Genomic DNA, 25,675 nt, shown 5'->3' on the forward strand with positions numbered 1-25,675 from the left:
GCCTCAGCACAAACTTTTTAGACTCTCACACAAACATTTGTAATGGCACATGTAGGGAGAATCATGCTGCTTTGTACTTATGTGCCTCCATCGCTGAACTTGATTTCCCAGTTGAGCAATGCAGCATTCCATAGCACCATATGCTGTATGTTTGTGTGCTTGTGTATGTGTTTTCCCCCCACCTGTGGAGAGCAGAGATGAGAAAACCAGGACCATTAGCTATGCCTCAACCCCCAACTCCTCCCTGTCTCCTTTTATACTCCCTTCAGACTCCCAGCAGACTAACATACATCGATTCTTAAACCAATTACCTATCCCTTCTCCCAAACACACACTCAGTTTTTATATATTGTTTATATTTTGTGCTACTTTTTTCTTACCATCTACTTCTACCCCGGCCTCTCTTCATCTCTTCATCTCTCTCTCTCTCTCTCTCTCTCTTTCTCTCTCTCTCTCTCTCTCTCTCTCTCTCTCTCTCTCAGGCAAACCAGAGTCCTATGCAGACTATTTCAGCCTGAACAGAACCACAGCTGAGCTCCTGCTACTGAGACCCATTGATAGAGAGCGCTACCGCAGATTTGATCTGGTTATCAAGGTGAGAGACACTGCAAGAACTGCAAAAAGGAACATGAATTTCTCTCAGCATCTTTGAAAAAAAAAAAAAAAGCAACACCCCTCCTTCACTTGCTGTGTGTCTTTTGAAAACCTCTAACCCTCAAATATCCATCAAACAGTTGAGTAAATCTGTAAACCTAAATTAGGGTTAAGTGTTTCGCCTTACCTTGCCGCCCTACCTATTTGTAAGGTGCCTCCTGGTTTGGATCAGTTAAAAGTAGTCCACCCTGCACATGTTAAATGCTTGTAATTAGAACGCATTAAGACAGTCCAGTTGTGTGTGAAGGTGTTTTTGTCTCAATTAGGCTGGTAATGGAATTGCACTACCAAGCACACTTCAGGGTTGTTTCTAGTAGTATCTTAAATACTGGTGTTCCTCTTTGTGATGCTAAATATAAATAGTTACAGGGTTCATATGTTGCCAAACTTGCAGACCTGAATAACCAATAAAAACTTTTTTAGTAAGAGGTATTAACAGGGAACAAAAACTTGGCAGTGTACTTTCCATTATTTTATCAAAACATTTCGGATCCACGTACAAAAATCAAATTCCACTCCAAGCTATGTAATAAAATGTGAGGAAGGACTGGCCATTCTTAAAGCTTATGAGTGTCAAAGACCTTTTTTTTTAAATGCAGGGATGTGACTGCAGATGGGATTTAAATAGGAGATCCGTCAAGTTCACAGAAAACAAAGGGCAATGTCTTCCTTAACTATAACCTGGATGGAGATGATACATACAGCTACACGCAGATTCAAATCAATGATCAGTGTAGGTTATGTTAAGATCACCCAATCTTTAAAGAAGTGATTTAGATCAAATGGTCCTTAAGTTGATATTTTCAGGAAAAATAAATCTTTCTATTAAGGTAGGAGTCATTCAAATCATCTTTTCAGTGTAATTTATAATCATGGGAAAAACAAACAGTGAGCCTTGGACTTACTGTTTTCACTGGTTACTGGAGAAAAAAAATGCCTCAGTGACAAATTTCTAAACAGATTGTCAAGTGAGTCACCAAAAAAGACATTTCATGTATATTTAGCTTAGCAAAAAATGATAAAAAATAAGGATTCTTTTGTTTGTTTTTAACCCAAAATGTAGAGGTAGCACATATCAGTAGTTTGGCATTTCTCAGACCTCTATTGTCTGTCATCCAGGCTCATATTATCTGAAGCATTATCATTAAAAAGCACTTCAGTGGCAGGAGTAATAGCTGGAGTACACCAGCTTGCCAAAATGAACAATAATTCTCTCTCTCTCTCTCTCTCTCTCTCTCTCTCTCTCTCTCTCTCTCTCTCTCTCTCTCTCTCTCTCTCTCTTTTTATAGGCAGAGCAGGACAATGGCCACCCCTTGCCAGCTTTTGCCAACCTCCAAATCGAAGTTCTGGATGAAAACAACCAGGCACCCTACTTCCTGGAGACCAGTTACCATGGCTACATCAGTGAGGCATCACCAGTGGGTACCACCATAGCGACCAATGCAGACCTGTCCGCACCTCTGGCCATTGTAGCGCTGGATAATGATGTGGAGGAGGTGAGGGGAAAAAAATTATAGCTGTTATTGAACAAAGACCATACATGCTGGTTAACAGAAATGTCATAACAATTATGAAGTTGTGAAATTAAATTTTTACTTCAATGAACAGAAGATATTTTATGTTTTAATTATGCTGTAGGCATGTACTTCTATGACACACAATATATGTTTCATGTACTTCTTTATAGCTGACAGCTGGTGAGACGCCTGTAGGTATCAGCTGAGTGTTCTGTTCGCTTGAGAGTGTAATGACTTTTCTGACACTGGGGTTCCTTGAGGATAACAACAATTTGTCAAATTATGTATCACTGTCTAACTGTGCTGCACAAGCCTTAGATTTTATTGGCTATCACTAGCTAGTGGATAAAGCTAACATAAACCTTGATAAGAATGTATTAGTGATAGCTAGCTACTGAACTGCACAACAATAAGCCCTGCCAATAGTTTACTTGCTTTAGCCAGCTAATGAGTAGAGGTAACACAAGCCAAGCTAATATTAAATTGGTGTGTACTTGCAACTAAACTGAGCAAATATAAGCCCTGCCAAAGGTTAAGTAGCTGTAGCTCGCTAGTTAATTGAGCTCATGTAAACCTAGCAAAATATTAGCTGTAGCTAGCTTATTCATTGAGTTAGCGTTAACTTTTTAAGCTAGCTGAAAACTTGATCAGTTTCAGACTCAATCAAAATCACTACTTACTCTTCAAAACAGAATCCCCCTAAAAAGGCTTTTAAATACAGTAAAGTAACTTGTTAGCCAAGCGTGCTAACATTTGCAAAGATTTGTTTGAAATTTTTGGCCCAGCACCAGGTCAAATTGACCCTTTTGAAAGTCTATTTTAGGCAATATATGCCTTCCAAACCAGCTAAATGCAGCATAAAAATCTGGGCAGCATGTGACAGAATAGGTGGCGTGTTAATTTATCAACATCACTTCATAAAAAAAATCAAAATGTAAAATAAACAAACTAACAAAAATCTATGTCATGTAAAACTATTGTATTTATATTTAGGGCTTTCTAATGTACATAAAGAAAAGTTTTAACATTAATTTCAATGAAAAACACCAATGGACCAAATCTTGATTTAAATGGTTAGTAATGGAGTTAAAAATTAGATTAAAGAAATGTGTATTGGGATTTTTGGGAGTTCTGACACTTTTGGATAATTTAATATTCCCCAGGTCAAATTGACCCAGGAACATTACTGCTGTTCCAGAGGAACAAACATAGCAGGAGGGTTAATGTCAGGTAACACTTACAAAATCTTCAACACGTGGAGAATACCTTGCTTTGATGCCAAGCCATGATTTGACTATCGTTGTTTGTTGAAGGGGTTAGCTAACATTCATTTGATGCTTATGTGTGTGTGTTATGTGTTATCTAGGAAAAATACCCTTTGTGACCATCCTTACCCATTGCAAATATATTGAAATGTTGGGCTTAGGTGTGCTATTAGAGGAAGAGAGCAGAATAACTCCAAAGGTACTCAGATCAATATGTTTGCAAAGGTAGCAGCACTGTGGCCATCAAGTCCACTTGAAGTTTATTTTTATAGCACATTTGCAAACATGCACAGCTGACCAAAGTGCTGTACAAGCTTAAACTAACAGCATTTAAAAGACATATTGTACAGGATTGAAGGATTTAGCCATTGAAGTCTCTAGTCTTCTGCTTGTTCTCCTGGATTTCTACTTTGTGCCCTGCTTGCAGTGTGTGAAGTGCTCTGTCTAATTCTCTCTAAATCTGACTAGCAAAACCATTTACCTCTTAAATTGCCTCTCAGTGATAATGTAAGAATTTACAGTGCCGCAACATTGTTATCGCCCATGCATTCCCAAGAGCTTACTTTGTTTAAGATGTAGCATGGGCTTTCTGACAAAAACAAGCTTTGGTTCATTGCTTTCCAAAAGACCCCCACAGCAAGGAATGAGCTTAGTGCGGATAATGTGTGTGTCTCTATGCGTTCCTGACTCTGTGTGTGTTTGTTTGTGGGGCTTGATGTACGTTAAGTTATTTTGAATATTGCTAACCTTGTCTTTCCAGGGGCATTAAGTACCAACAATGATGATAAGTCCTAATTGCTTTTATGTGGTGTCCATCACTTTTATTTATGGGCGTGCACACAACTGTGTTTGTGTGTGTTTGTTTATTTATGACTCAATATACACACCGGCTACATCGACAATATCAGCCCCATCCTACCCTGCTGAGCCAGCCCTATCTGCAATGAGAGCTCACACACAACCATAACACATAAACAACACACACACACACACACACACACACACACACACACACACACACACACACACACACACACACACACACACACACACACACACACACACACACACACACACACACACACACACACACACACAAAAGATGGCTGTGTTGGTAATGTCAGGGGAGGACTTGAATAAGGATTGCCTCCCTATCAGTGAGTGTAGCGCACACATACACACACAGACACACACACACAAACACATGAAGACAGCCCTCTTACAGTATTTTTATGTCATGAGAATCTGTGTGGAAGATTTTTCCTTCATCTTTTCCTGTCTAAGCACTTACTCCAAAATATTTTGCATGTGGAAGCATTTCATTTGTTGTGTATGTTTCACTTAAATATACAGCTTGCCTTTAATATTTAATATTCTCTAAGAGAGAAATGCCTTTATATGCTCTTTACATTATTGAATATTTCTACTTCACCTAATCCTTGGTTTAATCTCTTAAATTTGCACTGATGATGGTGCTTAGGAGCTATTGTGTCATCATCTGATATGTAGTGGTATTAAAAATCATCTTGATGTAATAATGTACCTTTTTTATGTTTATATCATGCACACAGTATTTTCCCTGATGTCCATTTAAATGATTAAAGCTCATAGGGGAAATATCACTGATACCTTCTCTGTTTCTCCAAACATCTCTTTGTATCTCCAACAGACTAGAGATCCTCAACTCCAGTTATCCTTGGACAGCTACTCTAACATTTTCTCTGTGTCCTCCTCTGGAATCAGAAGATATCTGACCTTGGTGCAGCCGCTGGACAGAGAAACACAGGATTCCTTTTCATTCACGGTACACTCTAGAGGCTTTGTGTGCAATCAATTGCATTTAAAGTCCAAATGGATTACAAGTTGCTGGAGCAGTTTAAACAAAGCACCAAAATACAAATTCACTTTGCCTGCCATTTCCAAACTAAAAATCAAGACTGTTTAGGAAACTTTATTCACACAGCTTTGATTAATTTTGATTATGATCTATTTTGTCCAAATGTATTCCAGAAAAGATCAATTTAGTGTTTAAGTGAGCCTGTGCTACTTATCCATTTACATGCTTTTATAAAGATGTATCCATACAAAATATTTGCAAATAATACAATTTGCAAGTTACAGAACTCAAATATAAAAGCTATACAGTATATTGTGTTTTTTGTAATCAACATCTTGCACCTTGTACCTCAAGGCCTCACCGTAGACCTACAGTCCTTTGGGAAACATTACACTGAACAATTTAAAACATTATCGCATCAATGCAAAAAAACATAATAGCAACAATGCAAAAATAGCAAAACATTGAAATACAGTAATAATGGGTACTTAAGTCAAGATCAGAGTGGCGTTAATTTAATCATGTCTTAAGTGTTGACAAATTATACAGCAAACTTTGCACTTGATGTAGAATCTGTTTCTTTTTAATTTGATTTAGCTTTCACGTTGGTCTAATCTGTTGTTTTATTCTGTTATTCCTTTGTATTTCAAATGTATTTAGTATAGCTGTCAAAATAACACCTTAGTTTGGTTGATTCATTTCAGAAAAAACAATGCTTTAAAAAATTAAAGCATATTGATCCCATTCTGACATTGTACATCACTGATCATACAACCATTTACAGCAGCTTTATAGACAGATAAAAAACACAGATGCTTGGGCGCTGGTTAAGCTACTTGCAAAGAGGCTATAGTCCAATAACCGAAGGTAGCAGCCTGGGTTTGTTTCCAACCCGCTCCTCCCTGTTTTCCTACTCTATCCACTTTCCCATGTCTCACTTATGGAAGACGATTAGGGCCACTGGAATTTTTTTTAATTAAGGTACAATATATTTTTGAAGTTTTTGTTCTGACTTTAATCACAGAATTCTGCCTTTTTTCTCTGAATTCTGCCTTTTTTCTCTGAATTCTTACATTAATCTCAGAATTCTGACTTTTTCTCAGAATTCTGACTTTAATTGCAGAATTCTGACTTTTTTCTTGGACCTTAATCCTCTTCCGCACTCACTATAGATATTAAAGCTCAAAATTTAGCTATGAAAAAAAGAAAGTCACCATATGATGTGGCTTTAAAAGAGTTGTTTATTAACATGAGAAATCACACCATCCTAGATTGATTAATATGTGTATGTTTATCATTGAACTGAAACACACACGCACATACATTCTCAGCGAGGTATAAACAATGTTTTAAAAGCAGGTATAAAGTGCTGATGTCATTCAAGACCATTTTCTTTTTTGATGGTATGAAACATTATTGTCATCAACAACAATCTTCCTCCTCCAGTGCTGTGAAAAATGATTCTTGGGGACAAAAACTGAACTGTTATGACTTACAAAACAGATAAGGAGGGAGAAAGACGAATAGACAAAGGAGAGCGTTTGAACCACAGTGTGCAAAGAGCAGGCGAGGATGTGTTGTATTGGCCAGGGTGTTCGCATTAAAACCGGCTAATTTGGGAATCAAAATAAGGTGAAGTGCAGAGAACAATCAAAATGTAGAGCTAGTAATAATCATCTACAAACGGTTAATCTAGTTTAATATGTATTACTGTATTTCAGTGCTTCTCTAATTATACATGTGGATAATTAGAGTCTTTTTTAATCCCTTGACAGCACTCATATTAACTTATTAACTACAGTTCAGTAAGTGCTTATTTGAAGAAGAGAAATACATGTATATCTGAATACTTTCAAAAGATGGAGATCTTTGGTCAAATCTAAGCAGTGTAGAAAAAAACTTTCTTATCTGAAACAGAAATGAAAAAATGAGACAAAGGTAGAGGAATGGGAAAAAGAAAAACCATTAACTCTACAAAAACTGCACCACTGTAAGCCCCAGTCTTTTTTTGAGTGAAAAAGGGTGGAGACGCAGGGAAAGTGAGTGTAGAGAAGTCTATGCACGTAGTTTTTTGCATTCCAGACAAAACTTAGCTCTTCTTTAAAGAAACACTTATTACAGCCTCTCTTTGCTTACCTCTTTCCATCAGTTTTCCTCTCTTTTCTCCCTCTCTTGTGCCTGTTTTTGTTGTTTCCCTTTATTCAACTTAACCATCTGTTTTTCCTCTTTTCTTTTGTTGTTCCCCACCCCCCCACCCCCCTCCATCCCTCTCCTCTCCTCCCCTCTTATTCTCTCTTTCTTACTTCAGTGCAATCAAATCTAGCAGCTTCTTTATTGGTCGGCCACCGGGAGGCTGCCAGTTGCCAAGCACAGTGTATCTATCTATTGATCTGCAGCATTCATACAGCAGTCAGTTATCTGTCAAGTTCAACCTGGTCACACTGCCTGCGTGTGTGCGAGTGATTGTGCAAGTGAGTGTGCGTACCTGTGTTTGTGTGTCTGGGAGGGCAGCATATTGTGTGAGCCTATGTGTCTCTTTGTATGCATGCATCTCTTTGGAAGTTAAATAGGGAAGAAGCAGAAGGTCTGGAGTATTGATTTAGAGGCAGAGGTGTACAGTAATCATCATGAAAGCTTTGCAGAAGAAATTAAATTCCTGAAGAAGAGAGGGAGTGAGAGAGGGAGAGCTACGAGACATGGAGGATGGTTTTCATTTCAAGGAGTCAATCAGCTTCTTGGCAGATGAGCCTGTGGAGAAGATTAGTATCAGGGAAGAAGCTTCTGATATGCACCCTGGATACTACACAGGATTTCCCCCTTTTCTCTGTGCAAATGTAAACAGCAATGGAAAACAAGTTTTGTTTATTGACAGGAAGCAAACTATGCTGACTAAATTCTGCTTGAAGACATAGTTTGACTTGTTCAGATACAATGATGAGCTTTACAGCAAAGAGTTTATTGCTGGCACTAAAAGTGCTCTCAGGTCTGTCTGCTGGATAACAAGCTGCATCCAGCTGGTGCCAATCTTAGATGAGCACAAAGACTGGAAGCACTGGCAGACAGCTAGCTTGGTCAAGTCTAAGGATGAGGAAAAAATCTGTGGGGTGCTGCTTTAACTAGGTTGGGAAAGCAGACTTCTCATGTACAGAGGCTACAATCCCCGTCGCACTGGTTGTGGGATTGGTTCCCAGTCTAGCAGTATATGGTGTATTTCTTTGCCCACTCGCTCTCCCCACATTCCCTGTCTCCCCTCTCAAGCTGTCCTATCAAATACAGGCCAAAAGCCCACAAAATAATTCCTCCCAAGACTACGGCTCGAAACAAAAACAGCATTTTTAAGCCACTGTAGGAGGAAGTCTAAACTCCTGGAAATGTTGTCTCTGAGATTTAAGTTGTTAATTACATTTAAAAAACTACTAGAAATTATCTGGAACTCATACATTTGAATAGACTGATAGAAAATTTTAGGGAAACTTCAAGTTCAAAGCACTACTTTGTTACAAGTTAGTAATTTTACTCCTTATGGAAGGCAGAGGTGATGATTGTTTCCCTCCTTTTTTGTCTTTACAGTAAGTTAACCCAAACATGTCTGCTGTTTCTTTCTGTTTATTTTATAAGTGTTCAGGCTTGATTAGAATCTTACCATCAAATTATTTGTATAAAAGAGTGAAGTTTACCAAACAGTCAGGAAATTAAATTAGAAGTAGAGTACTTGGAGGAAGTTGTATTAAGATATGAATGTACAGGGTGCCAGTTTGGTCTAGTGGTCAGGTCATGCACCCCATGTAAAGAGGCTATAGTCTTCAAATGGGCAGCCAGGGTTTGGCTTCAACCTGCAGCCCCTTTCTAGCATTTCAGGCCCCCCGTCTTCCTCCCAGTTTCCTGCCCCATCTACTGTCCTATCCATTCCAAATAAAGGCATAAAAAGTGAATCTACAGTGATGTGTTGTAAAGTGAGACACACATATTAATAGATCTGTTTGTGTTTAATGCCAATCAAACGTCATACCTATTAAGGGCATGAGGCATCAACTATCAACCTGAAGAAACTGTGACTTTAAATGTCAGGGAAAATTGCAGGGGCACAAAAGTTTAAAGAGTTTTTAGGGAGTTTTTCAGTTGCACCCACAAAAGCATCTAAATAAACTAAAGAACAGGGTTTGATATCAGAGTAGCAGGGAACAAATCTGTCTCAGAAGAAACAAGGAAACAGGCGGATATTATCAAGATGTCAAAGACAAACAGAGTACACAATCCTCCCACTACGGGATTCTCTAAAGGTGGCTTTTGGCAGCTCCACTGACTGTAATATTTCCTACAAGGCAGAACACTTTATTTCTTTGCCTCTTGTCAAAACAACAACAACAAAAAAGAAAAATAAAAAGTACATAATCTTTTCATTCCCTGTGTCTGCCTCTGTCTCAACAGCTTTTAGCTTCAGACGGCGTCCAGCAGAGCATTCCTGTTACAGTGACAATAGCCGTGCTGGATGCTAACGACAACACTCCAACTTTTGCTAATGTCTCTTATAACATCAACCTGTTTACGGATATGATGCCTGGAGAAACTGTGCTACAGGTACACACAGTCACCAACACAACACATATTTTGAAATGAGTAGAGCATGTGTTGTAAGACATAATGTAATTTATGTTTGTATGTCCAAGTGTTTACACATAATTCTGTTGTGTGTTTGTGTTCTTCTGCCAAGCTTTCAGCAGTTGACTCTGATGCAGGCCCGAACGGTCAGGTGACCTACAGGATCTTAGCAGGTGACCAGGGACATTTTGTCATTGGATCCAGGTAAATAATTGACTTGCATTGAAAGATTATTTGTGAATTTTGCTCTGATGTTAAGGAAGTTTGATATCTTGAGAAAAACTCATGCTTTAGGGAACAGACTAAGCTAGCTTGGTCTGTTTTTTTGTTATATTTTTTGCATTGAGAGCTCAAGAGAGACAAGAAATGTGGTGAGTAGAGAGTGTGGGCGAAGGCATGCAGCAAATGGTTGAAGCCAGGACTTGAACCAGCGACTGCTGTAACCAGGACTATAGCCTCTGTACATGGGGTGCATGCTTAATAGCTAGGCCAATGGTGCCCAAAAACAACCTACCATTGCCTTTAAAAACTGCCTGCAGAAGAGGATTTAACTATCATTGCTTTCTTGCATGTATGATCAATACGGATGGCACAACAGCCTAAAGTGAGGTCAATAGCCTCGGTAATTTGGCTTCATTTCTTTTTGCAATGGGAGGAGCTGGAGGCACACCATCAATATTAAAAGAAAGTCAGTGATGATAAAAGAGATAACACCTCGATTTTATCATTTTTCAAGAAATGTTCACAAACAGTTAATGTGACACTGACATCATGGGCCGACATGAACATAGTTTCACACTTGAAGACCATTTATTGGTTCCAAGTGCTCCCCACTACACAGAGGACCTTCACCAAGCTCTGTGCCCATCTTTTATAGACATTGACAGATGACTGTAGCTGCTGTAGTGACTCTGCTAACTTCCTGCTCTGCTTCACAGTCTGGTGTAAAGCCCTTATATATTCACACTTAATAACTTAATCCTTAAATCTGTCCAAAATTCTAAGTCTTGGTTTTATGAGTTATGTGGCAGACCACTGCTTGATCTGGTGCAGTCATTTATTCTATCTCGTAGCGTTAAAGGAGATAGGCACATTTGTCAGAGTGAAAAATTACAGTATGACTTGTTTCAGGAAGTTTTAAACATCAAACTCTCTGTTTTGCTGTTTTATTTTGAAGACTGGGCATAAGATCTCAAATCCAAAATGACAGAAATCAGCCTAATATTGTTAACATCAAAAAGATATCATAGGTTACTTGTGAAAAAATCATGTATTATTGTCAAATGAATAAAACTGTAATGATTAGTAATGCGCATAAATCTGCAAAGGTGGTAAAGTCCTGGGACTTTTACTTTGGTAAATCATATAAAATATGTCCATTAATACCTAGTGAACTGTCTTTACAGCACTGGCATCATTACCGTGGCACCAGATGTCGATCTCTCTGTAGGGCGAAGCTACGCTTTGACTGTGGAGGCCGCAGACAACGGACAGGCACCTCAAAGAAGGTAAGGGCTTTTCTCTGTCTGCTTTATCATTCCCCGTCTTTGTCTGACTGGAACCCCGGCTTAAGAGGTTATCAGATTCCCTGTGCTTTCAGACTTATTTTAAGACATTTAAAGATACCTGGCACCTGTCTTGGTTTCTCTGACCTCAGTTTTTTGACAGTTTTCTATTTTGACAATAGGGTAAATCAAAGTTTGGTACTGGATGATGGCAGGAAATAAGTCTGAGAAAGGCACATGTAGTGCTATGAATAAGAATGACAGTATAATCAAAAGTAATGAAAGGGTGCCTCACCCCTACTTGCCCTTTTCATGAGCACAGGAAAGGAAATTAGACCGTCTGCAGTTTTAGCGAATGCAGGCGCACTTGGTATCTGGAATAAATGCCACAGATGGGAGCAGGAACTTAATGTTTGTCTGTGGCACTCTAAATGATAAGGACTGATGTGATAAGATGACATTTTTAGTTTCACCCTGCCTCCGGTTCTCTATCTCCCGCCCTCCTATCCCACTATAGATTAAATCACTGAGGACACGTAACCTTAAACAACTCACAAACCGCTCAACAAATTGTACTGTTTCATTGAACAAGCAGCTGCTCTTAATGTATTGTAAACAAAGTTTATATTGATTAGGCAGCTACAGTCTGGCAGTAGCAATTATGTTGTAAAATTTGTTTAAGCATTTCTTTGTGATATCTGTGAACAGACGCAAACACAGCCATCGAACTGCTCCGCCATATCCGATACATCAACACCATAAGGCAAACACAAGCAAGTGCCATCAATGAAGACAAAAACACCACAGTCTGAGCTGCCACCACTGCCTGAACGACAGCCTGTTGTTTGCTGATACTCAGGGCACACTTGGGTGTCTTTCTTTACGATTTGCCCTTTCCAATATTTCAACAAAGGGATGAATTAGTCCTGCAGTGTCTCTGTAGAAAGGACACACAAAGTAAGTCAATGCTCTTCAGACAGGCCACTCACTGCAAGCACTTGTTTGTTACAGCCACACAGTTGAGTTCTACAAAGAGATTTTTTAACAAATATAAAAAAGTGATGTCCACACTGCACGCCTGAGCATTCAAAGGAGGTCATTGAACCTCTTGCTTTTTATTTTTAGCCTGTGTGTAAACAGGTTGGAGCAGTCATGCAGCCAGATGCTGCAATGCTGAAAAAGTCTGTAGGACAGGAGGCTTGCCTATTTTTTAATGCAAGCTCAGTGGTTCTCAGACAAGAGACTTAAATTATAACATGTGAGTAGTAACATAGGGATTGAAGTAAAACAAAGTTCACATCGATAGAGTATATTTGTGGAATATGCCACTGACATGGATATTTTTATCTTTTAAACCAACTGTCTATATCCAACTATTTAAACTGACTCCATACTACATTTACATTATAATGAAACAAGATAGAATATTAGACTATTGATGGCAAATTACCAAAGGCAATATTTGATGTGAAGACACATGATTACCAGCAACAGCTCAGTAGCAGCGCTGACACGCAGCTGCTGTGAATAGGACTGCCTACAATTTCAGTGCCAAATATGAAAGAAAATACTTTGTTTGGAGCTCAGTGGCACACAAGTATGGGTATTTATTTGATCTGTAGTTTTCCTAACACTGAGTTATTATTTAAGTTAATAAAAACAAACCTCTGTTTTCCCAAAACGAACCCTGAAACAGACCTCCATCGAAGAACACATTGACCATTACCAACATATAGTGCTTAAGATAAGAAAAGATAAGATACTCCTTTATTCGTCCCACAATGGGGAAATTCATGGAGTTACAGCAGCAAACAAGAAGGTGTACAGTACAAGAATGAATATAGAAAAAAAATGTCCATCAGAGATGACAGCTTGGCCATAATTCCCAGCCTACACCTCCACAGGTTCCAGGACTGAGCTGAGCTGGGTTAGTATTAGGGTTAGGGTTTGGCTAGCGTGGCCTTCTTGCGTGTCTTTGTAGCAAGCATGCTGTGTTTGGTCATACTCACCTTGCTTGCCTATTGAAAGCATACAGGGCAGAAACCTTTCATTGAGTCCCTACTTACCTGCTCAACCTACGTCCTCTTTGTATCCTGTTACTTGTTGTAGCTATAAAGTTATTTTACTTTTGGTGGTTTATCCATATTTTATCATCACTTGTGTGCAACAAGCCAGCCAAACAACATGGCGCTTGAATGAAACTTATTCCAGCAGGATGTGGCGTTTTGATGCTTTGGGTCTGTCTGATGCACATGAGGGGGGCTGTGATTGGATGCCAGGCGTCACTTGACTGATGTGATCATGGTGGGCTACTGGCTGTATTAGATCTAATCTAGGATCAGTTCAGATCCCGCTGGGGACAAACTATTTTAGTTGAAAATATGAGCTATGTCCCGGACTGTTGGAAACCCTAGGTGTGAAAATCGCAACAGTTTTGTAATAAGCTTTCACTACTTGAAAAGCATTCATTTTAAATAAGTTATAAAAAGTTGCAACTTTGTTCTTTATGCCATGTTTGATTTTAGTGCCGTTGTTAGTCCTTTGTCATTTGCATTAGGGAACATTGTAGTGAATATGAAAATAAGAGGAATTTCACTTACTCTGCAAGTTTATTAAATTGATAGTTGGAGTTGAACAACCAGTCACTGTGTACTGCCTGCCTGCCTTTAATGTTATTCAATAAGCTGTATAGATCAAACAGTAGCTCAACTTTCAGTGCCACTGCTCTTGGTGCATTAACATCGACTCAGTCTTATCAAATAAATTCCCCTTCCTTTTGATGCTATTTAGTTATAAAAAAAAAACTCACTAATGTGGCCCGATACTTTCTCTCTTTCAAAAACTCAATTTTTTCCTCACATATGCAGTTTGATGCAGCACTGCAAAGCCTACTGTGGTTAAGAATGAGCTGCAATGTTGTGACATTGTAACTATGAAACAGAGGGAAGTCAAGCTGAGAGAGGACCTGATTTGATCAGCTTAATTTGACACATGACTAATTCATAATACAATTTTGAGATGAACCAAGAATCAATCTTCTGTGCCTGAGAAAACAACCCAGTTTAACAAAAATGTAATTAACGTGGAGACAAACTATCATGTTTTATTCATATATATAGAAATGTCACTTCTGCGATGAGTTGCTCAGTCCAACTTTGTTTGTCAGTCATCATAATAACTAGATTCTTCTCTCATCTTGTGCACATCTCAAGCCTTGTAGCTGCCAAATCAATATTGAATGTGAACCACTGCAGATTGAGGTGGTTCCAGTGATTGGCTCACAGATTGTCCCCAAATTTCCCTCGACCCCTTGTTTAGCTCTGCTGAAAACATAACCTGCATTACAAATCAATATCTATCCGTCTGCTACCTGATTTATTGAGACTTTGGGTCAGGACGCAGAGTGAGCGGTATGTCCCTTTTCCTCAAACAAACCATGAGTGACAGTCTCCATAGGAGAGTGGAGCTGTTGCAGAAACTTTCAGATACATTTTTTCATTCAGATAAGAGGAGCCTTTGCATGGCCTAGATAGATGCAGCCCATATAATACAGGAAGCAGTGTATGCTCTGGGTCTCATTTATACTTTTATCAAAGTGACGGGTAAGAGAGAAAAGAGGGCATCAACAGAGAGAACAGATGAAAGAAAATATCTAGACAGAGATCAAGATAAAGATGAAGAGAGAACTCTGTTCTATACCTTAATTAAGAGGCATGCAGAAAAAAATGAAATGGTGCAAAGTCATTCTAATGAATTGCTCAATACTCATATCACATATCATTTATGATATTGGAAATGTGACTTTTCAAAATGTAAAGGTCCCCCAAACCTTTAAAACCCACAAGACAGCTGTTATGACACATAGAATTAAACTTCTTATTTAACAAGAGGTTGATGTTGCAATATATTTTATCATCCTTATTAATCCCAACAGTTTGCTTATCTGTAGCCTTAATGACTTCCATCTGCAGCATTTCAGAAATCCCAATGTTTGCATACCTACAACCCTTAAACCTTAGAAGGTAACTACCAGGGCCTACCCCCTTGTAATGGTGCTTTGTTACTTGTCACTATTTCATCTTAAAAGCCAAGATAACCAAATGTCATACCTTTTGAATCTGTGTATCATTCTTTCATTCATTTTTCAATACGAAACCAAAATTTGGAAATTAGAGCAGCTACTTGTTTTTGTAATATTTGTTTCCAAAACCAAAATGACAGAATGGATAATGAATTGTTTTCAGGTTTCCTATCTTGTGCTCAAATCAAACATGCAAAAAAAAATGGATTACAAGCACTGAAATCCCATTTATCCCACTTTGGTTTTGATAGGCCATTTTTCTACGTGTCATATTTAACATTAAAAAAAGTATTTCACAGCCTATTAACTCCCTGTTGCTTAGCACTGCTCGAGTGGCTGCTTGTTGCAGCACTTCTCTCTTTGTTGTTCTTTTTTCATCTTTTTTTCATAACTGTTTAGTTATCTTTGTATTTGGAGCCTGTCATGACTTTAATGACTCATTTGTTGGCCATAGACACCAAACTGGCTAAGTTTTCAGTGGTGTTTTTACTATTTTTGTTCCCATTTGTAATCATGGTCCCATTGGTTACATACGATATCAGCTGTTAGCATCCCGTAGCATGTCGATGCTAAACAATGCTAGGCCCGATGTTCCCTGCGAGCTGAGGAGAAGGAGGCAAGGATGACGTGCTGGTACTGTGGTGCAAGCTTAGAAGAGACGACATCGACCTGTCCTTCCACCCACCGTTATGTGGAATGTAAGATCTATCTACGATAAGGTGGACGAGCAAAACCCAGCACCAGAGGGAATACTGGCAGAGTAGCATAATGCTAACTGCGCTAACACCGGACATGAACGCCACATTGGAAGGATTTCACCTGCTGTGGGCGGACAGGATACAGGAGAGCCAGACTGAACAAACTGGTGAAAAAGGCCAGCTCAGTCCTGGACCCTGTGGAGGTGGTGGCTGACAGGAGAATTACGGCCAAGCTGTCATCTCTGATGGACTTTTTTTTAATATATATGTTCTTGTTAAATTCTTGTACACCTTCTTGTTTGCTGCTGCAACTCCATGAATTTCCCCGTTGTGGGATGAATAAAGGAGTATCTTATCTTATCTTATCTTATTAGCTAACATCAGAACACAGCTATAACATTAGCATTCAACCACTTATAGTTATGTTCGGCAATCAAAAGTTATTATCTAATGGATGACCAATGTGGAAGTGCTAAGGTGTATGTTGGTGTCTTTTAGCTAATATAATCCCAGTGGTCAACAGATAGAAGTAGCAAAAGTAGTACCAATTACTTGGGCTTGTCTCTTTAACTATTAAAGTGGATCAATATAGATACAGTTAATATGTTGTATCAACAGCAGTAACTTGAGTCTGCTGCATGGTGAACTGTTAATTTTGTTTGTATTAATTTGTATTGAAGGTTTTAAACAATGTTGACTTGAATTCAACTTGAGTCCAAGCTTGATAATTAAACATATACGCCTCAGGTGAAATGCTGTTGTGTCAAACATACAAAGTGTATTCAAATGAGTCTTGGTCATGGGCCAGAAATTAAATTTGAACATCAGCTTTCCTGCAGCTGCTGCAGTCTTCCAGCAGTGTCTTTCTCCATTGGGTTAAGTCAGCACAATACTGCCGTTCACAGAACAGATATGACAGTGTTTGCAACCCTGTGTGCACCAACGTAGTTCTATGCACAGACTGAAAAAGAACAGCAGTGAAGCATTAAAATACATTGTGGGTTTCAGAGGGTCTTTGTAAAGCTGGTGTAGAGAGTTTTGTAGCAATTGTATTAAAAAAGGAATGCATGTTAGTCAGACAGCTGTGCAATGAAGGACTGAAACTCAGCTAAAAAAATGTTCAACGTAAGCTTAGGGAGTCTTTGGCAATGACAAGTGGAGCAATTTGATGCTGAGAGTCCAGAGAAGAATAAACAGGCCGGTAAATTGCACTCAGGGAAAAGCAATTCACCTAAACACTCATCTTACCCAGTAATGACTTGCTGGACTACCAAATAACTCTAAATGAGAGGAGAGAACAAGGTTATTTGTTTGTGGAAAAGGGTCAAGTGGTGACTCAAATGTGAAGAGGATAAAACAGGCTAGAAAGTGCAAAGTGTAGTATGCCAAAGCATTAGCAGTTTCATGAAATTAAAGCATCTATACAAGGTTTTTGGTGGGAATTGGTGTTGGTTTGGAAACATGGTGTATTTGTTTGTGATAAGAAAGAAAGGATAGCTTCCATTGGTAGACAGAGAGTTTTAGGAAAATAGACCATGCTACAGTAGAAAACACAGCCGAATAATCTCCAGTCCTTCAATCAGTTTTCATCAATAAAGCCCCCTGAATTGTTTTAGTCGAACACTGGCTTTCCCAGTTCTCCAGCCCTTATCCATTTATTTTTTCCATTTTGGAGAACGTAAACAGATTTTGTAGGCTATTGTTTCATCTCAAGGTTATTTGGCTTTTTCATTCAATGATCCAGTTTGAGTAGAGTTAATCCCTTCCTTCTTTCCCTGCTGAAACTCTGCACTCCCGCCAAGTAGGAACACAAAATAAATCCCTGGCGATTTATTTGCCAATAATTCAGGGTGAGTAAAAACCTACCATCACTCCAATCATGAGGGGGCAAAACTTGATAGGCACTTACAACCATTTGTGATTATGATTAGAGGTTGGGAAAGCCCATTTTGACCAACTTCATACTGCAAGATTTACTAGTTACAGTTCACTTGAGTTGTGTAAATTTTCCCTCTAATGTAACATTTTTTGTTAAAGCAGGAAGAAAACATTTAATGTTTTCAGCCTTTGATTTCTCTGGTCTGCTTGTGGGCCAGTCAATGCAAACTTGTGCCCCCCTGCTATCAAGAATTCCAGATAATTATATTTTAGTTCGTTTTCCTTTCTTGATACTATTCAAGGGATAATGTATAGCGGATTGGTGGTCAGAATCCTGACAGCGCAAGGAGGACCCAGATGTGAAGCAGAGGGTTCTTGCCTATCCTCACAGGATTCTGATTAGCATTACATCCTGTGTACTATATATGATCAAACAAATTGACCATTTATCAGACAAAGTAAAAATAAACTGAACTTTTAAATTCATGTTGAAGTCGCAAGATTAGCCTGCTTATTATTATAATCCACATTTAACCGAACATTCTCATTGAGGGTATTGTTAGACAAGATGGACAGGACTTTTGCAAGAATTTTTACATACACTTTTCTGTCCTCATTCAGCCCTCCTTCTTCTTGTGGCTTTGTGGAAGACACAACTTTAAACATAGATAGGACACGTCACAACTTTTAACATTTCCGAAATTATTGCTCTGCTGCCGTTGCCTGGATTGCAGGACAGGATGTTGCTCCACTTTTCCTTATCAGAGATTGTTGAGGCCCAGTAGCTCCTCAGGCTGCTCTTACATCTGTACCTGGTAACTGTCATTATTTCCTGACTCTTAAGATCAGCCTGAGATGGAAGTTAACATTTTTGCCACATTGTCAACAGGCAGTACTGTTTTCTGTGGATTGATTTGATATTACATGACATATATATTGACGTGTGATTGAGTATGTCTTGCCACACATGTCTTGTCAGGGGTTTTTTACCAATCAGAATCTAGCTGAATATTGTACAAGTTTTATATCTTCAGAGTGATCTGAGAAGGTTATCGTTCCAACCTTTTTATGACCCACAATTGTTCTCAAACTGTCAAATATTTAGCTTTTGAAAGTGTAGGTCGACATTTTACTGACTTTCAGGGAACATTGAAAACTTACCATGAACTTTCAGGGGAACATTACTTCAGGTTTAGGATGTCCTTTCTAGCTCCCAGCACTGTGTTACCATAGTGTTTGCATAGCCTATAGCTACTTCACTGAAACCATTTGGGGCATACTACTGTCTTCTTTCTCTTGCCAGAACATTGCCCTCTACATTCCCTGGATTCCAAAGGACTGTTGTAATGGGATCAACTGGAAACTAAAGAGGAATTTCCTTTCTTAGTGAAGGGAATTCTGTTAATGGTCACCCCCTGATAGTTATCAAGAGAACTCCTACAGGAAACATTTTCTCTAAATGTGACCATCTGCTTACATCCCAAAAGTCCTCTTTGCAACACTGCCACATGAACATGTGTATTTTAATAGTGGCCTAATATTCTGTAGGGACATTTGAGCTGCAGCCGTTTCATAACCAACACGGACATTTAAGGAAAGTCCCAAATGTTCTGTAGATGTTGGGATGTTTGTCACCTCTAGAGGACTTTCAGGGCACATTGCACAATGTTCCCAGAAACTGTACTTCCTCTGTAGATTAAACATTTATTCAATTAAGTGTGAAAAAGCTGTCTCAGATACACAGTGTTCACAGTGTGTTGAATAATATATTATATTATATTATATTATATTATATTATATTATATTATATTATATATTTATTTAAAAACGTATATATTATATATTTTTATGTGTGCATTCATTCATTAAGGCAGCCATGTTTGTGAATATTCATTTTCTTTTAAACCTGGAAAGCAGACACCAACAAAATAATTAATCATTAAATCAAGAAAGCAAACTCAAGGCTGTTCAACAATTGTTGCAACCTCATGGTGACTTGATGCATTTCATTTATGAGGTGCATGCAAATAACTTGATACCACAATAATTTGAGAATGACCCTGTCAAGGGAGACTTTCCTTTCACTTGGCACTTTTACTTTAAAGTCTTTATTTAGACTCCTGGCCTTCACATCTTGTTCTCTTCAGTTTAGGGATTGTTCATGGTTAAAATTTGGCACTTCAATGTTAAATGTTCTGTGAAGTATAAGTGGACTCTGTTTTCTGGTGGTATTAGCTTAATTTACAATTAGTACATTGTTTATTCCCCTTAGGCTGTCAGTATTTTTGGAAAAGACAAAAGCTGTTTACAACACTGAAAATGTAAAGCCCTGTTTACTGTCATCAGCATGACATGCTATTTCAGAGTTAAGTGTTATGTTGATTAAAATATGTCCGTGAAGACAGCCCATTGAACAGCTAGGGCTGTTAACAAAAAGTGGAAATAAACACTGTATAATGTAGAAAGTCATTGTACAAAGTGACAAATTGTTTGATCATATTGTTCTTAACATTAATTTATCTTGGCTTCTTCATCGTATAAATATGATTTGTAATGTAACTTCTCTTGTCAATAATTTGCTTTTAAACCTATTTCTTTTTCATCTATGAAGCCGTATTTATTGTTGTCAATGAAACCTTGAATTCATTCTAAGTTGGTTTGCATAGCCATGTTTATATAACTCTATTAGCCATCTGCATTTTCACTCCATTCATTCTGAAATGCAGTTCTGAGTGTGTGTAATTAAATTATATTAAAGGTTTATGTGTTTCAGGGACTCGTCTTTAAGTAGCACTTTAGATTCTGAAGAGACAAATGCCTCACTGCATAATTAATTTCATAACATTGCAGTATGAAAGGGTACATTAAACCCTTATATATGATGTCATAATAACCAAACAAAGTGTAGTCACTCTTTGCAGATATACTTTGTCAAACAATGAACCAATCAAGATTTATTTATACTGCACCTTTCATGTAAATGCAATTCAAAGCGCTCTACAGTGATTGAAAATGAAAAAAAAGAAAAAGAAAAAAAAGAAGAAAAAACATGGTAAATCAAAAGAAGGATGAGAAAATAGAGACTTCACTCTAATAACAATAACATATATGTAACAAACAATAAAAGGTGGAAGTTAAAAGTAAGCTAAAACCTTCAAATAACTATAATATGAATAGTTGAATTAATTAAAAGGTAAGGATAAAGAGTTAAAAAATAAATAAAAAACAAAAATGGGTAGGTCGAAAATAAAGAGCTAAAGATAAATAAAATAAAACAACATTATATTAGATATAAGAAATTACAGTTATGAAATTATAAAACACTATGTAAAAGCCAGACTGAATAGAAAGGTATTATGCTTATGTTTTAAATTGTCAATATTCCCATCTCCTCTCAGATCCTCCGACAGGCTGTTCCGGCGTCTAAGTGTGTAATGGCATAAAGCAGCATCAGCAGATGTTTTTGTTCTTCTCTGTGGAACAGCTAAAACAGAGTAGGATCTGAGGGGCCTCCCTGGTTCATAAACTAAAAGTATCTCTGAGATGTATTCTGGTGCAAGGCCATGCATTGTCTTAAAAGCTAATAAAAAAGTTTTCAAATCAATATGAAAACAAACAGGCAGCCGGTATCAAATAAACTAAAAGAATCAAATAAAACACCTTGAATTCTTGCGTTTTGGCTTGGGTTAAGTGCTAGTGCATTTAGTTTAGTTGCCAGTTTCTCTCTCTGAGCCTTGAAATGCAGGTACTTCTGTTTTGTCCTGGTGTAGCTGTAAAAAGTTGTGTGACATCCAAGCTTTGATATCTATCAAGATATTATCAAAATGCAATAATAAAAAATAAAGGCGTCATTTCTTTTGAATGTGCTCCAGCCTTCACATAAATATCACTTCGCATAAATAAATCACTGAAACAGCAGGATAAGTCTGTCAAACTGAACACTAGAAATCATATTCCCTTCAAGAAGACGTCAGCAGTCTCTTTGTCCCTCACACTTTTGTTGACTCCACGCTCTTATCGATTAGTTAAACACAGCATGAAGTGCAAAGAAACAAACACAGGCCGACCACTCTTTACTTAAATAATAGACCATCCACCCTGCCTGACACTGCTTTGTTACTCGCGATCCTCTTGTGCTGCCCTCCAGCTCTTCACCTCCTTCTCCTCTCTTCTAATCCCTCTCCAACATTTTTCAGCTACTTTTCCTTTTTTATCTGCTTCACTGTTTCAGGCTGTCTCTGTGCATTTCTTCTTTCTGCCATACCCAATTCTCTTTTATCTTTTCCACTTCTCTCTCTCCAGGTCATCAATTACTACGGTCTATATCGAAGTTTTGCCCCCAAACAACCAGAGTCCTCCCCGTTTCCCCCGCCAACAGTACAGCCTGGAGATCAGTGAGGCTATGAGGACAGGAGCTACACTGCTTAATCTGCAGGTACCCGCAAAGCCTCTCTGTTACAAACACACAAACAAAGCCAGGTTTCACCATTTATCCTCCTGCTACTTTTGCTTCCTCATTCTAACATCTTCTTCCATTTCTTTTAAATATTAACCATTTATTCCTTATCGTAAGCCAACAATTTCAGTATTTTACTCAATTTTTTACAGATGGTGTTTGCCAACTCAAGTACTTTTGTATAGCTTCTTGTACACAAAAATAGTTTAATAGTTTACTGGTTAAACTTCTTGCCATTTGAAACTATGCAGTTAGCTAATGATTTTTAGCGCTCTTGTCCTACCATTTGTAGCTAATAACCATGCTTTACATTTACCCCCTTTAGCTCACTTTTCAAGCAATGATTTCGCCCTGCTAGTTCAAACAAAAGTTACCATTTATTAGTCATTTATGCCACATATCCAGCTATCTACTTCAACAGGTTATCCATTATTACAATTAGAGTTCAACACTTTAGCTACAAATTTAATTTCTTCTTCCTTACCTCTAGCTAACCATATCACGTTATTCATTGTTGTAATACTAGCTAACTGGTTAACTGTATAGTATCATGCTAACTATTTAGATATTTATCCTTTATCTTTTTTATTTAGAGGCCACCCATTTGTAATGGTAGCTAACCCATTTAGCAGCTTATAAAGCACATTAAGCTAGCTGTTTCAATTGTATCTATTACCTCTAGCTATGCATGCAAGGTATTCTTTATTGTAATGCTCGCTTACTAGTTCAACTAAGCTAAGTATTTCAATGATAATCCATTACTCTTAGCTATTTTCATCTAGCCTTAGCCATTTGAATGATAGCTAACCAGTTAATTAAGCTAACTGTTAATATAGCACATTTGGCTAACTTTTAAGATAATTCTCCATGACTTTAAGCTAACCAGCACAATTACCTGACTATTTATATATTTTATTCCATTACTGTGAGCTAACCATATCAACAGATCATCCATTATTGTCATGCTGACTAACTGGTTCAGTGTTTTATCCTCCCCATTAGCCATATTTATGTTTAATCCCCCATATTAGCTGTTCGTGCATTCATTTTAGCTAATATTTTAGGCTAACATCATGACACCTCATGCTTTGAGGATTTCAACACATTGTTTAAAGCAATCATAGTAGGCAGGATTTAGAGTAGACTGAAAATGTATACTTTTAATGGAAATAATATTATATTATGTTTTTTCTGTTTGTCTAAAACTTTAAGGCAGTGGATCGGGAGAAGGACCCCATCACTTACAAAATAGACAATGGAGACCCAAATGGATATTTTGCACTCCAACAGAAGTAAGTGCTCACAGACACACAACTGTTATTATATAATTAGCTTTTTGAAGTTAACGTTTGCACTTGTGTTGAAAAATCTGTACAAATTGTTGATGTTTCCTTTTTGTATTTTTATTATTGTGCTTGAAAGCAGTTTAATTCTATCATTCAGTGTCCAATGAGGAATTCACATAAACACACCCACACTCTCCAACATGCACACACTCACCGTACACACTTACAGACTGTGAGAGCTTTTGTTGTATTTATTCATTTACTGCTCATTAAAAATGCATTTCTTGTGCTGGGGAAAGATCCCATCTACATTTCTAGAGGGAGAAGAGAGAGAGTGAAATAGAGAAAAAGAACAAAGGGAAGAGTGGTGAAAGACTGAAGGAGAGGGGGGAAGAATTATGAGGATGAAGAAGGAGAATGAAGTGTTGGGAAAGGTAGAGAGCAGGGCAGATGAAGTAGAAAATGAAGGACAAAAACTTAGAAAGCAAGGAAGGGACAGATGAAGAAGAGTGGCGCATTTGAAGATTTAAAAGCAGGGTGAAAGACAATTACTCAGTCAAGGAAATGTATGCATATGAATTGAATTAACTAAAGATTCAAATGTATTAAAGAGCTGTTATTCTAGTATTCTTGCAACATGTGATGGTTTTGTGGTAGATTCCGTCAGAGCCCAGGCTGTTTTTCCTGCAATAAGGCATCAACAGTAATAGCCAACTTATTTTTTCCACTGCAGGAGTGAAAATACTCTGCAGCTCATATTGGCACATGATGGAGTGATTTCACATGGCTTCTGTGCAGTATTAGGCTCACTTAAATACTTCAAAAACACATACAGAGAGCATCAGAACAGGCCGGCTATTTCTCATTTTGCAAGGTGGATGGCAGTGATGGTGCAAACACTAATGTACCAAAGATACAGAATACTTTGATATATAATTAAATGGACCGGCGTCAGAACCGGATGCTAGGGATGAGCTCTGAAGAGAATTCCCCCCATTAATTTTGGAATAAATTTTAATAAATTTGAATTAGTTTCTCTCTGAACAAAGAGATTTTCGGTAGGTTTTCTACACTCGTTGTTGCAGATATTTGTTTTCAGAACAGGCACATGACAGAATTGTGTCAAGTTTTGAGGCGTAAATAGGAAAAGAAGACTACTTAAAAGTGTGTGTTGTGCATGCAGGTTCAAGACAGTGTAAATGTGTGTTAAAGGACTTTACTTTTCACGAATCATCTATAAATATACATGAACCATCTTTTAGGTTGTTTTTTTGGACCACTTAACATCTATACTACACACATTTACTTAAGCAACACACACATCCACACACACCTCCCCACACATACACTGCCAGAATTTGGAGAGCATGTGCATTTCAGATGGTGTTTAATTGGTGTTTGAATTATGTAAGTAGCCTGAATTAAAAATACTTTCGTCATTATGTAAATCCTCACTCTGGAAGCGAAAAAAAAGTTGTAATCAATCAGGGCCAATAAAGATGTCTCCTGGTTTTGATTGGTCAGAAGTCTCAGACAGCTGAAGCTGCTGATCTTCTGGAGTGGTTCACTTATTTTCACTTCTGCAGAAATCTTCCTTCAGATCAGACTTTTATCTCCTTGCTTCTCAGACTGTTTGGTTTTAGAATATGTTATCTATAAAGTACTTAAATCAAAGACTTCATGACTAGTGAAAAGCACAAAATTTGCTTACTTGTTCTTCATATTTCCGCTTCCTTTAAAGTGCATGTCAGGATTACATATTTACAAGTAAACATGTGTCAAAGTAACTTATTTCTAATAACCATCCTGGCCTGCTTTAATGTGTATTTTGTCAGTCTGTGCATTACTTGGAGATGTTGTTCTAGTTTTGATCTACTTTACCTCTTAATTCTTATCTTA

General features: G+C 37.9%; 1 protein-coding gene across 8 annotated transcripts in view; it reads left to right on the forward strand.

Annotated features, from left to right (window-relative positions):
* LOC117829876 (protocadherin-15-like) overlaps positions 1-25,675 on the forward strand; it is a 245,906-nt gene that overhangs the window by 101,433 nt on the left and 118,798 nt on the right. For all 8 annotated transcript variants that reach the window (XM_034707604.1, XM_034707609.1, XM_034707610.1 and 5 more), the window contains 8 exons: positions 483-595; positions 1,944-2,150; positions 5,106-5,240; positions 9,702-9,851; positions 9,985-10,076; positions 11,279-11,380; positions 22,337-22,469; positions 23,703-23,782. In XM_034707604.1, coding sequence (XP_034563495.1) covers positions 483-595; positions 1,944-2,150; positions 5,106-5,240; positions 9,702-9,851; positions 9,985-10,076; positions 11,279-11,380; positions 22,337-22,469; positions 23,703-23,782 — 1,012 coding nt within the window. The remainder of the gene's footprint in view (positions 1-482; positions 596-1,943; positions 2,151-5,105; positions 5,241-9,701; positions 9,852-9,984; positions 10,077-11,278; positions 11,381-22,336; positions 22,470-23,702; positions 23,783-25,675) is intronic.

Source organism: Notolabrus celidotus, chromosome 18, assembly GCF_009762535.1.
Source record: "Notolabrus celidotus isolate fNotCel1 chromosome 18, fNotCel1.pri, whole genome shotgun sequence".
Taxonomy (NCBI): Eukaryota; Metazoa; Chordata; class Actinopteri; order Labriformes; family Labridae; genus Notolabrus; species Notolabrus celidotus.